Source organism: Trichosurus vulpecula, chromosome 4 (assembly GCF_011100635.1).
Source record: "Trichosurus vulpecula isolate mTriVul1 chromosome 4, mTriVul1.pri, whole genome shotgun sequence".
Taxonomy (NCBI): domain Eukaryota; kingdom Metazoa; phylum Chordata; class Mammalia; order Diprotodontia; family Phalangeridae; genus Trichosurus; species Trichosurus vulpecula.
This window is the reverse complement of record NC_050576.1, coordinates 148906615-148919896: the sequence shown is the minus strand read 5'-3', so window position 1 is coordinate 148919896 and position 13282 is coordinate 148906615. Positions and strand designations below refer to the sequence as shown.

The following is a 13282-nucleotide window of genomic DNA, read 5'->3' as shown; positions in this document are numbered from 1 at the left end:
TCCCTGCTCCCTGCCGCCTGCACGGGGCTGTGGGACTGGGAGCGAGCCCGGGCGCCTGGGGCAGCAGCATCCCTAGCAGGGCAGCTGCTGGCTGGCCGCAGCCTCCTCCAGTTCCCCGGAGGAGTGCGCGGGCTGCTGACTTAGCCCCCTGCTGCCTGGATCTCCCCGGACGCTCGGAAGTCCTCGGGTTTGGAGTGAGGAAAGGGGACCGGCTAGGAGGAGGGGGCAAAGGAGGCACAAGGACCAGCAGAGCCTCTCTTCTGCGGCTCTTGGCTGACAGCCCTGGCCGCCAGAGAAGCGCATCTCCGCTTTCCCCCTAACCCCTGCGGCCGGTGAGAGCCCCCGCCGGCAGCACCCGACTGCCTGAAGTCTGGGAGCGCCCAGCCCCTCGCCGCTCTTCCCTATGGGGATCCGAGAGTTTCCAAACGGCGCACCCAGGGGCAAAACCATTGCGATGTGAGTAGCGCCAGTGGACAGGAGCTTGGGGAGTACAGGATGGGGAATCGCCCCCGGGTTAGGGTTGGACAGAAGGCCACCACTGGTGTATCTTTTTTTATCACCCTTACGCCCAGGGTGACCCCCTCCCCATCTGTCCGTGGGTCAGGGACAAAGAGCTAAGGGAGAAGGCTGAAGGAGGGAGCATCTAGAGAAGTTGTATTTTATTTTATTTTTTTTTTATTTGGCCCTTTCCTCTCTGAGATCTCAATGCCCAGAGACCTGGTGTTCGATCCTCCCACCCAACTCATGCTCCCCTTACGAAGCAGCAGAAAGGACTTGAACCTGGTGCTTGCAGGAGAAACAGGAGTGGAGATGGAAAGGTGATTGGGGTGAAGAGAGGAAGGGAGGGAGGAAGAACGAGTGGCCCTTCTGCCTCTATCTACCTGCATGTTGGAGGTTTGGGAACCGCTCCCTCTCCTTCCTCCTCCTTCAAATCGGCTTATAGGGTTCATTTATTTCCTTTCTTTTCTTTCCCTCTTCCCTCCTTCGCCCTCAACTCCCTTGCTTGGAAATCCCTGCTGGCTTTCAGTGGCATGAGGAGGTCACCCGACGTCAGCCCCCGGAGGCTGTCGGACATCAGCCCCCAGCTCAGGCAGCTCAAGTACTTGGTGGTGGACGAAGCGATCAAAGAGGATTTGAAATGGTCCCGATCCGTGGAGGACCTCACCAGCGCATCAGTGGGGCTCACGTCTATCGAGGAGCGGATCCTGCGCATCACTGGCTACTACGGCTACCAGCCCTGGGCAGCCAGCTACAAAAGTAAGACTGCTGCCTCCCTTTTACACTACTTTCCCATCTTCGTCTCTCCCAGCCACAAGCAGCAAATGCAGACTCAGCATCCTCATCTAACTTTTCTGAAAGCAGTGGCCTCAGGCTAGCAGCTTAGGAAAGGTTGTGGGGCTAGACTTTTTACTTTCATATCCAAATAGCCTAAATTCCTCATCTTCTATTTGTCTATCTATACTTCCTCTCCCCCTACTTACCCCTCGTGCTCCAGAGAGTGGAAAAAAAAAAAGATGTCTGGAGAGAACTAAATAATTAATTAATTCAGAATTCTAAGTATGGTAGACACCATGCATTTCAAGGCTTTACCCAGGATATGTACTGATTCACTTTGTGGATGGCAGCTTTTGGTATTTAGCCAGATAGTAGCTCCTCTTGCGAGGTGAATTTAGGAGTGACAATTTACACCTGAGCTTTCCTTTACTCCCACCCTTATTTTCTGCTGAACTGATATTTTACTGTGTTCTAGTTGTTGACATGTGGTCTCTGCAAGATGGTTAGCTAATACCATGTGGAAGTCAGTCAATTACCATTTGTTAAACATTTTCTCTTTGCCAGGCACTGTGTTAAGCACTGGAACAGTTGAAACTTTCATGGTGGGTACCCTACCTTATCTTTGTTAATATTTTAATATACCAAATCAAAATTACCCTCATCAAGTTTAATTAGCTGGTCTTTCCTCTCACTCAGGATGTGAGATAGTGACTAAAAACAAGTGTAAGATATTAATAAATCTGGTCATTACCTTTTGATATACTTTGATACAGCAAAAAATGAGATTGTCACTTGCCTCCCCAGTATGAAAAAGTAGGATGCAGTCATTGATTTAGGGTCTAAGAGTTTGAAGATTTCTAAAGGCCTTATTCATCTCCATTGTTTGGACTATATACACATTCTGTTGGTTCCTAGGAGATAACTCAGGCTTTTGCTCTTACTCATTATCGGTCCTAAAAACAATTCTACCTTTATATCATTCCTAATGCCCTTGTGTGCTAGCTGTTGTCTAGGTCAGTAATAAGACATCTGTAGGAAGGAGCAATGAATTTGAATGTTTTCTTTTTCTTTTCTTTTCTTTTTTCTTTTAAACAAGAACCATTATGATTGCATCTGGGTCAAAATAACCCTTGCATCCTCTTACATCTCATGCCTACCTATGCTAAAAAACTTTTCTAGCTATGTGGGCTTTATATTGTACTGAAGAGAGGTGAGGAAGCAAATTTTCCTTCCTACCTAAAAAGCCAGACACAGGGTGGAAAAAATTAAGACACATTTTTCCCCTATGTGAAATAAACTTTGCTTCTCTATATACTTTCTCAATTACTGAAGGGAACTCCATAAGATTGAAGGCCTTCAGGATTCATCTGCTCTTTCCCTGAAATCATAATACTGTTTTTACCTTTCCAGTTCTTTTTGTGACTGGCACAATTTGCTCACTGGGAAAGGACTACCACGTTACCAAGATCTGTGGCTTTAGATATAGAAGCCCTCTCTCCTTAAAGTGAAACTATTGCTTTTGTGCAAAAACACTCAGTAATTATGTCAGTAAGATGGCAGTGGAAATCTCTTGTCTCGTATCATTAAAGTTACTATTAAATGTAATTCCATTCCCCTACTAGTTTGAGATATTATTGACAGAGGCTGCCTGGCATAGTAGATAGACAACTGGCCTGTGAGTCAGGAAGAATTGGATTCCAGTTCTATTTGCCTTTGACATGGAACAGCTGTGTAACCCTGGAAGACTCATTTTTTCCAATTTTTTAACTGTTTTATTTAAAGTTTTGAGTTCCAAATTCTATCCCTCCCTCCCTCCCTCTCACCCTCCTTCAGATGGTAAGCAATCAGATATAGGTTATACATGTGTAATTACGTAAAACATTTCCATGTTGGTCATTTCATACAAAAAGATTCAAATAAAAGAAAAAAATGAAAGAAAGTAAAAAATAGCATGATTCCATCTGTATTCGATCAATATTAGTTCTTTCTCTGGAGGCAGATTGTATACTTCATCATTAGTCCTTTGGGATTATCTTGGATCATTGTATTGCTGAGAACAGCTAAGTCATTCGAAGTTCTTCAAACAATATTGCACAACATTCTCCAGGTTCTGTTCACTTCACTATGCATCAATTCATGTAAATCTTTCCAGGTTTTTCTGAAATCATCCTGCTTGTCATTTCTTATAGCATAATAATATTCCATTACAATCATATAGAACAGCTTGTTTAGCCATTCCCCAATTAATGGACATCCTTTCGGTTTCCAATTCTTAGCCACAACAAAAAGAGCTGCTATAAATATTTTTTGTACAAATAGGTCCTCGGAAAACTCATTTAACCTCTTAATGCCCCCAGAATCTAAAACTATAAGTTGTAGAGAGGGAACTATCTACATTCGTAGAGAGGTGAGGTATTGGAAGCTCCTATGCCCGTGATTTCTGGCATGTTCCAAATTGACAGATCATTCATTAATGGATTAGTCTGTAGTGGTTGTTGCTTTATAAATAAACCCAGTTCATTCTACTCTTTCTTTTCCTGTGGGAATAATTATTTATTTCAAGATGTTTTCTTTTTATAAAAATGCTTTGGGCAACAGATGACATTTTGATTGAATTAATGATATTTTTAAGTTTAAAGCTGTAGGGAATGATATTTTATTAATATGCCCAGAGAGATTTCAGGATACCATTCTGGCTTGTTGCCATTTCTACTTAAGTAGGTGGAAAGGTTTATGTGTTTCTTGTTTCCTGCTGCTGACTTCTATTGTTGTTGTTGCTGTCGTGTGTGTGTGTGTGTGTGTGTGTGTGTGTGTGTATGTGTCCGTGTATATGCACAGATATGGATTGTTAAAGAAATGTTAATCTTGCACTATCCTGATTAAATTATAGAATGCTTCAAGCCTTCTCCTTATAATGAGCTTGTCACTCCAAGATACAGTAATAATTTAGATTTCCTGACATTCATCTTTCAGAATTTTTTATTGCTGTCCCAACTCAAGAAGTTGCCAAGTAACAGTTTCTAGGCTCTGTTTGATAGGTGCAAATCAGCTGGGTTTTGTAGGAAAAAAATTACTCAGATACCACTTACATGAGAAATTGTATGTGTTTGTACTTTGAGTTTCCTATATTAGATGACTCATAGTTAAATAGGGCATTCATAAACAGGTCAAAAGCCAGTTTTCCCTTAGTATTCCTCAACCAATACACATAAATAAGTGATATCTTTGTGAGAATTATCACAAAAAATCCTAGAACAACTTGATTCTAAAAGATATATACACTGTCCAGGACACTGGACCATTGATTAAACTGCAGAGCACCAGGTTTTATAAACCCTGAAGGTCTAAGAATCCATGAGGGTCCTGGGCTGCCTTAGTCTGAATTTACTTCTTCCCTCTCATCTCTCCTGCCCCTTAATGTTGGACCATCAGACTTGGTGCATGAACCCCTTTCTCCCCTCATCCTATTACTTAATGCAGCTTAATCCCCCCCTCAAAAAAGGGGCTAACTTGCCATTGTTACCTTTTATTGCAGTGTGATATATTTTAGAATCAGGAGGTGTTTGAGTTTGAATACCCCTATTTTAACAGCTTCCTGTTTCCCACTCACTATTTTCCTTCTTTGACCAAGGGGAGCTAAATAACTCAGTGGATAAAACTCCAGGCATGGAAACAGTATAGACCTGAATTCAACCACGGAGACAGGATAGATCTGAGTTCAATCATGGAGAAAGGATAGACCTGCGTTCAAATATGACCTCAGAAACTTCATAGTTGGGTGATCCTGGGCAAGCTTCTTAACCTCTATTTGCCTCAATTTCCTCAGCTCATAGGGTTGTTATGAAAACCAAATGAGATAATATTTGCAAAGCACTTAGCACAGTGCCTGACACGTAACAGGCAGAATATAAATATTATTTTATCAGAGCTAGTAGAACATAACAAAAGTAATGACTGAGACTTCCTTCTTTCCTCTTTTCCTTTTCCATCCTTCAGTGGGGAATCTAATAGGTAATGAAATGACCATAAAAGGTAAAAGGTCATCATAAGTGGGAAAAAACATACTGAAGTGCATATGTATGTATATATGAAAATATATACTTATAAACGGCATATAAATTAAAGTTCAATGAGTATTAACTAGTTTGATACTTTGGATCATTTTTATGGGATCCATAGTTGTTTTTTTCCCTAAATCTTTATATGAATATTAATAGTGACATAAAAATAAAAGGCACCGTTAAAATACATTTGAATTAAATTAAATAAAATAATGTTAATGTATATGAAATAGCATGTTTTCATATATGGAATACTGGATTTGAAATCAGAAGTTCTGGGTCTAGATTCCAGCTCTATTATTTGACTAAACTCCTTGAAGGTAGGAACTTTATTTCTTTTTACATGTATTTGTATCCCCTGTGCTTAGCTTGGGATCCAGAACATAGTAGTTGCTTAATAAATATTTATTGACTTATTATCTATGTCATTTTGGGAAAGTTCCTTAACTTCTCTCAATCTGTTTTTCTACCTAGAAAATGCAGGGATTGAACTGGATAGTCTAGGGCATTACATCTCTAAATACTATGATAATGTCTTTAATCCTATGGATATGTCTTTATTTAAAAGAAAAAAAAACCCTCCAAATCTCAATTGGTAAATCAGATCAATTAGGAGGTAAATATTTATTTTAATAAAGGATTCTTTGATTTCCAAAAGGCTTTCTATTGGGGGTAGAAGAGTTACATTAAATAATTAAGTAAATATTTTTATAGTATGATTTTATTCATTCAAAATTTTTCAGGAACCCAGTGTATAAATTAGGATATATGTATGTCTGAATGTATATAAGTGATGATCTGTATAGAGATTAGCAAGGCCTGGGCTTTAGGGCTAGCCAACCTAATTCAAGCTTGCTCTTCCCAGGGCACCAGATTCTCCACTTTGAACTGATGAAAGAGATGCTACCTTCAGACAAAGGATTTTTAACCTTCATTATCTTTTTAACTTCCTTGACCCCTGAATTTCAATTCAAGTTACTGAAAACCTTTCTTTGGCTCTCTGAGTCAGTTTGACCCCTTGGATTCTAAGATCTACTACATGCAAACCCTAATTATGGCTCCCTCTTATTTTTCACTGCCGTAGTGTCTTAGTGTCTGCTTCTAGCATCTACTTCTCTCTTTCCCATGTATCTCCCATGTCCACCCACTCCAGACTACAAATTTAGAAATAATACTAAAAGATAAGATAATTAGAAGTGTATAGAAATAAAGCCTACCTTAGCTTTCTTAGGTAATCTTTAAATAAAATTGTCTACTCCTACCCTGCCTTTTTCGTGGTGGTGGTGGGAGAAGTTAGATCCCCATACTGCTGTATCTATCATCCTTGTATCCTCAGGATTAAGTGGCATCTTTCCTTCCATAACATCTCAACCTGATTCAATAAGTAAATCCATAAACATTTATTAATCATTGACTACGTGCCAGACACTGTGCTAAACACTGGGATACAAAAATAGGCAAGACATTCTCTGCCTTCAGGGAGTTTACAATCTAATGGGGAAGAAAACAGGCAAGCAAATCTATAGAAAGCATGCTATAGACAGGATAATCAGGAAATAATTAAAAGAAAGAAAGTGCTAGAAATAAGAGGAGTTAGGAAAAGCTTTTGGTGAAAGATGGGATTTTAATTGAAACTTAAAGAAAGCCTGTGAAGTCAATAGGCAGAATTGAGGAGGGAGAACATTCCAGGCTAGGGGATGGCCAGAGAAAATGCCCAGAGCATTTTGGGGAATTTCATTCACCAACGGACATTCTAGATAGGATCCATAGCTCTATTCTAGAGCCTAAGGCTCTTGGCCAATCAGGAAGCATCCTGATGTCATGTCAAGCTTGAAATTCTTCAACTTTATAACCAATTCTCTAACTAAATTCCCCTGTCCTCCCCCTCAAAAGAAAACCAAAGAGATAAAAATTCAAAATCCAGCCCAACTCCCAAAGCACTCCCACATTTCCAAGAGGCAACATTTTTCCTTACAATGCATTGATTGACTTTGGGGATGCTGGTGAAGTTCTAGCAAGGATTACTCAATGGTCCTAGAACTATGAATTTTTATACATACACATATCAACATACTCTCAGGATTGGAGTTTTTGAAGGTGGAGAAGAATGTGACATGATCAGACCTGTACTTTGGGAAGATCATTTTGGCAGCAGAGTGGAGGATGGACTGGAATGGGGACCAAGGAGCAGGCTATTGAAACAGCCTAGACAGGAAGTGATGAGAACCTATACAACGGTGATGGCTGTGTGAATAGAGAGAAAGGGGTGTGTATGGAAAAAATGTTGTGAAGGTAGGAATGATGATATTTGGTAACAGATTGGAAATGTAGGATGGGTGTGAATAAGGAACAGAGGATGATACCTAGGTTATGAATGACGAGGAATATGGTAATGCCCTTGAATCTAATAGGGAAGTTGGGAAGAGGGGAGAATTTGAGGGAAAAGATAATGAGTTCTAATTTGGAAATGTTCAGTTTGAGATATCTACAGGGCATTTAGGTCAAGATGTTGACTATAGTTCAGAAGAGCAACTATGGCTGAACATATAGATCTAGAGGACACAGTGGAGTCTGGAAGATGGGAGCCCAAATCCAGCTCAGACACACCCTAGCTGTGTGACCCTGGGCAAGTCATCCGACTCTTGTCTGCCTTAGCTTCTTCATCTCTAAAATGGGAATAGTAATAGTCCCTACGTTCCAGGCTTGTTGTGAGGATCAAATAAGATAATATTTGTAAAGGGCTTTGCCAATCTTAAGATGTCTACATGAGATGACGATTGACTCCATTGGGAGCTGATGAGATCACCAAGGGAGGTAGTATAGAGGAAAAGGAAGATTCAAAACAGAACCTGGGCAGGGAGGAGGCACCCTTGGCTAGTGGGTATGGCCTGAAGGAAGTTCTAGCAATGGAGACTGATGAACAATTGAAAAGGTAAAAAGAGAACCAGGAGAAAGCAGTGTCACAAAAACTTCCGGAGGGGAGAGTATCCAGACACATTTACTAAGCACCTACTACTGTCAAGTGCTTTAGAAACATTATCTCACTTGATCTTCACAACAACCTTATGACGTAGGTGGGCACTGTTATTCTCCCCATTTTATATATGAGGAAACTGAGGCAGCAAAAGTGACTCTTGCCCAGAGTCACATATCTAATAAGTATCTGAGGCCACCTTAGAACTCAGATCTTCTTGATGGGCAAGCCCAGAGCTCTATCTCCTGAGCAACTGACCATGTCAAAGGCTGCAGAGAGGTAAAGGACGATGAGGACTGAGAAAAGACCATCAGATTTGGCAATTAAGACATCATTTTGTCTCTCCTTTCTAGAATGAAAACTCCTTGATTGAAGGTGTATTTCATTTTTTTCTTTGTATTCCCAGCTCCCAATGCAGTGCCTAGAGCTTAGAAGGTTGAGATGTGTCAATTGTTTATTATTTTCAATGAAATCATGTAGTCTAGTCCCTATCCCTGTTATTATTACATTTTCCCCATCTTGTCTGGTGGATCTAAGAGGAAATAGACCTGGGACAAAATGTTCTCCTCCTCTTATTCATTTATGTTTAATATTCAGATGATTACGCAGCTGGACAAAGTGACTAGTGTTTTGTTTGTTTGTTCTTTAAACTGAATGAAAGTGTTTTTGTTGTTATGATGATGCGGTGACTCAGGATTGACAAAGGCTACACAGCAGGTCCTAACAGATTGGAAGGACTTCATATAGGAGCCAGCAAGATCGTCCTTCATGGACCAACCTCTATCAAGTCTGAGAGGTGGATCGATGGATTGAGGTTCATCTTAGGGACTCTCAAAATTGGATAAGATTTTTTATCTGCACTGGTAGAGGGAGTACCTAAACTAATGAAATCATGGTTTCTTAAAGTGATAATGTCCATGATAATAGATCTCCTCTGATAGGAGCATTTCAAGTGGTCTGAGTATTCACACACACATTCATACTGAGCTATAAGGTACATTAGTGACATTGTCATCCAGGGGTCAATGAGCCAAATCTGCTCCCACTGCCTGTTTTTTGTATGGCCCACCATCTAAGAATTAATTATTATTTTAAAATGTAAAAAAAAAATCATTCTTAGCTTTTATGGCACACAAAAACAGGGAAGAAGCTGGATTGGGCCCTTGGGCTACAGTTTGGCAACCTCTGATCTAGCCCAGCCCTTCAGTTGAGGAAATTAAGGCCTAGAGAGATTAAATAACTTGCCCATCACATAGGCAATAAGATATTAAGTGGCTGAATCCTAATGTAGACCCAGATTCTCTAACTCTAAACTCTTTGCATTACATCATATTTTTGGATATTCCTTCCACTTCCATCCCTAATCCATTACATTTCACCATTGATTATGTAAACATAAACTAGGGTATGCAAATATGAAAGGGAAAACTGACTGGCAAATGAAGTTTATAGTCCAAAAGGAGAAATTGTATTAATTTCAATAGCACGAATGGCAAGCAAGAAATTGGATGTTCAGGATGCTTCCGGTTTTAATTACTCTGGTGATATTATGAAGGATTTTGGGAAGGCAATGGCTAAGGGAAGAAAACCTATCTTACTACCTACCCTCTGTGTAATTCCAGACTAAACTATGAATGTAGGCCTCTGACGTGGATAGCAGTCGTGACTGGATCAGTGGCTAATGGTTTAATCGAATTCATGGAGAGCAACATCTTTTTGATTCTCCTGAAATAGTAGAGGTCAGGTCAGCAATTCAAAGATGACCTAGTTGCAAAAGATTTACAATTTGGTTGTAAAAGTTTATTTTAGGATGAAATTTGTCATGTGAGAAGCAAGGTTTAAAGTATTTCAAAAGGGAGAGAAATTGAGGCTAAGGGGAAGCGGGGAGAACAGAAAATGGGAGCAGCAACATTTTCTGGTATGTCAGGATGTCAGAAACTGAAAAGTTTTATCCTTAAGTAACCTTCTTTCTTTTAGACCTTGAGGAGAGATATTTTATTCTTTATAGAAAATTTTAGATGAACAATGCAAAATAATAACCATAATGATAATGATGACAACATTTATATAATGCCTACTATGTGCCAAACAGTGCAATATTACAAATATTATCTTCTCGACACTCACAACAACCCTATAAGGTTGGTCCTTTCCAGTAGAAAAAACTGAGACAAACAGAGGTTAAGTGACTTGCCCAGGGTCACACAGCTAGTAAGTGTCTCAGGCCAGATTTCAACTCAGGTTTCCTGACTCCAGGCCAGCACTTGGCCACCTCTACATATCATGTACCTAAATTTAAGCAAAGCATTTGATAAATTCTCTCATGCTATTCTAATGGAGAAGATGAAGAGATATGGGCTAAAATATAGTGTATAATTAGATAGAGTTGGAATTGGTTGAATGCCTAGACCCAAGAAAGAGTCATAAATGAATTAGGTTCAACTTGGAAGAAGTTTCCAATGGAGTGAGTACATCAGGGATCTGTGTTTGACTGGGCACTCTCTAATATTTTTAACATGAAAAAGAAAAAAGAAAAAATATTCTTGACAATGACTTAAAGGCATTAATGACAATATCAAATTTGAAGATAACACAGAGCTAGGAGGGCAGGTATCACATTGGATGTGAGAATCAGAATCCAAAATGACCCTAAAACATGAGGTCGAATATAAAATAGTATCATTTAATAGAGATAAATGTTTGTTTCCAGAGGACATAACCAGGAAAAATGCATTGACGTTTACAAATAAATTTAGGGTTAATGTCAGGGGAAAAGCTTTCTAATAATTAGTTATCCAAAAGTGATGGTACCCACAGAATGTTAACAAACCTAGAGAAAGGTTTACAATGAGTTAGATAGATCCTCTATGAATGATTTGTGAGAGGAAATGGACTAAAAGGCACAATTTAGTTTTATTTTTCAGTATCAAAGGAAGGGTCTACATTAAGGAGACTACAAATGCAATGAAGCACTGAAATAGAAATGCCTTTCATTGACTATCCAACCATACAGAAAGTTCGATGTTTGACAGGCCTCCACAAAGAGACACAGTAATTTGGAGATCAGGAGCTATGGTGTAACCACACCCATTCACGATATAAAGCAGAGTGTTTTCCTGAATGTCTGAGTCATTTCTGGAGGGCGTTTTGTACCTAGGGAGTTAGAGAATATGTCGCAATTCACATTCATGCAATTCACAATCCTCCTCATTGGAGGTCTTCAAGTGAAGACTGGGCAGCTGGATAGATGGCCACTGAGCTCCTTTCCAATTCTGACTTCAGTATTTTATTTAAAAGTGTCTCAAAAAGCTAAATGTTATATCATTAATATCCACTTGTCCTTATTTTTGCAACTGATAATATTATCAAAATATTCTCTTGTCATATCGATGGTGCAGAATGTAGGTGGTCCACTCTTCCACTTTCAGACAAGTGTTTCATCCTATCTTATTCATTTGTTGTTCAGTCATACCCAACTCTATGTAACCCCATGGACAATGTCCGTGGGGTTTTCTATGTAAAGATACTGGAGTTATTTGCCATTTCCCTCTCCAGTGTGTCCCCATTTTACAGATGAGAAATGGGAGGCAAATAGAAGTTAAGTGACTTGCCCAAGTTCTCATGGCTAGTAAGTGTCTGGGGATAGATTTGAACTCAGATCTTTCTTGCTCTGGATCTGGTGCTCTAGTCATTGTACTGCCTAGATGCCCAGGCTTGTTCATAAAAATTGCTCAAAATGACATTTGTCATAGCACAGAGGAAAGACCATTGAATCTGACGTCAAAGGACTTAAGTTAAAATCCTTTTGATGCTACCTACCCATTTCCCTTTGGGCAAGTCATTTAAACTTTCCGGGCCTCAGTTTCCACATTTGAAATTATAGGGTTGGACTAAATAGCCCTCTATCTCTAGTTCTATGATTGTATGTAAGCCTTTCTACTTCTTATCTTGACATAGGTTCTATACTAAGTCCTTTTTTTGGTTATAATTTAAAGTTACTTTTCCCCTTTTCCTTCACTCAAGCGAAAGTGATATGAAAGTTTAGATTTAATGAAGAACATTTTTTTTCCATGAGGGTCATTGCTTTTTATTTAATTTTATTTTTATTTAATATTTTAGTTTTCAACATTGATTTCCACAAGATTTTGAGTTACAAATTTTCTCCCCATTTCTGACCTCCCCCCCATTACAAGATGGCATATATTCTGATTGCATCGTTCCCCAGTCAGCCCTCCCCTCTTTCACCCCACTCCCCCCCATCCCCTTTCCCCTTACTTTCTTGTAGGGCAGGATAGATTTCTATGCCCCATTCCCTATATATCTTGTTTCCCAGCTGCATGCAAAAAACAACTTTATTTTAAATTTTTTTGAGCATTTGCCTTTAAAATGTTGAGTTCCCAATTCTCTCCCCTCCCTTACCGCCCACCCTCCCTAGGAAGGCAAGCAATTCAACAAAGATCATACATGTATCCTTATGTAAAACACTTCCACAATGCTCATGTTGTGAAAGGCTAACTATATTTCCTTCCATCCTCTCCTGTCCCCCTTTATTCAGTTTTCTCCCTGAGGGTCATTGATTTTCAGAATAGATTATTGAGAGAAGCTAAGGAAGGTTTGTTTTTTGGAGGGCTTCAAAGACAAAATACTTCTCATCTTGATCACTTTAAGGGTGGTTCTGCCTTATGATTAGGATATAATCCCAGTTTCTTTAGTAATTATTCAGAAATTCTCTTTTCCAAAACTGCTTATCATCTCTCAGTTGTTTCCAACTCCTCTTTCCCATACTGGACCATTAAAAAGTTAAATTGAGTTTTCAAGTAAATGCTTGCATAACATCTTATACAGAGTGGAACAAGGACAACTGTTAGGTTTATTTAAGTCAATTTGGTTGGAATCAAGAATATTTCCCTGTGGCTTTCTGTTGCCATTTGTGTGATGGTTCAGGAGTTCATTACTGTATGGTAGGTGGATA

General features: G+C 39.5%; 1 protein-coding gene across 1 annotated transcript in view; it reads left to right on the top strand.

Moving 5' to 3' along the window:
• The first annotated feature begins 403 nt into the window (after nt 1-403).
• The window catches only part of SLC35F3 (solute carrier family 35 member F3), a 543205-nt gene continuing 530326 nt past the window's right edge, over nt 404-13282 (top strand). Inside the window, exons 1-2 of the mRNA XM_036758009.1 lie at nt 404-456; nt 1028-1257. Of these exons, the coding sequence (XP_036613904.1) occupies nt 404-456; nt 1028-1257 (283 nt within the window). The remainder of the gene's footprint in view (nt 457-1027; nt 1258-13282) is intronic.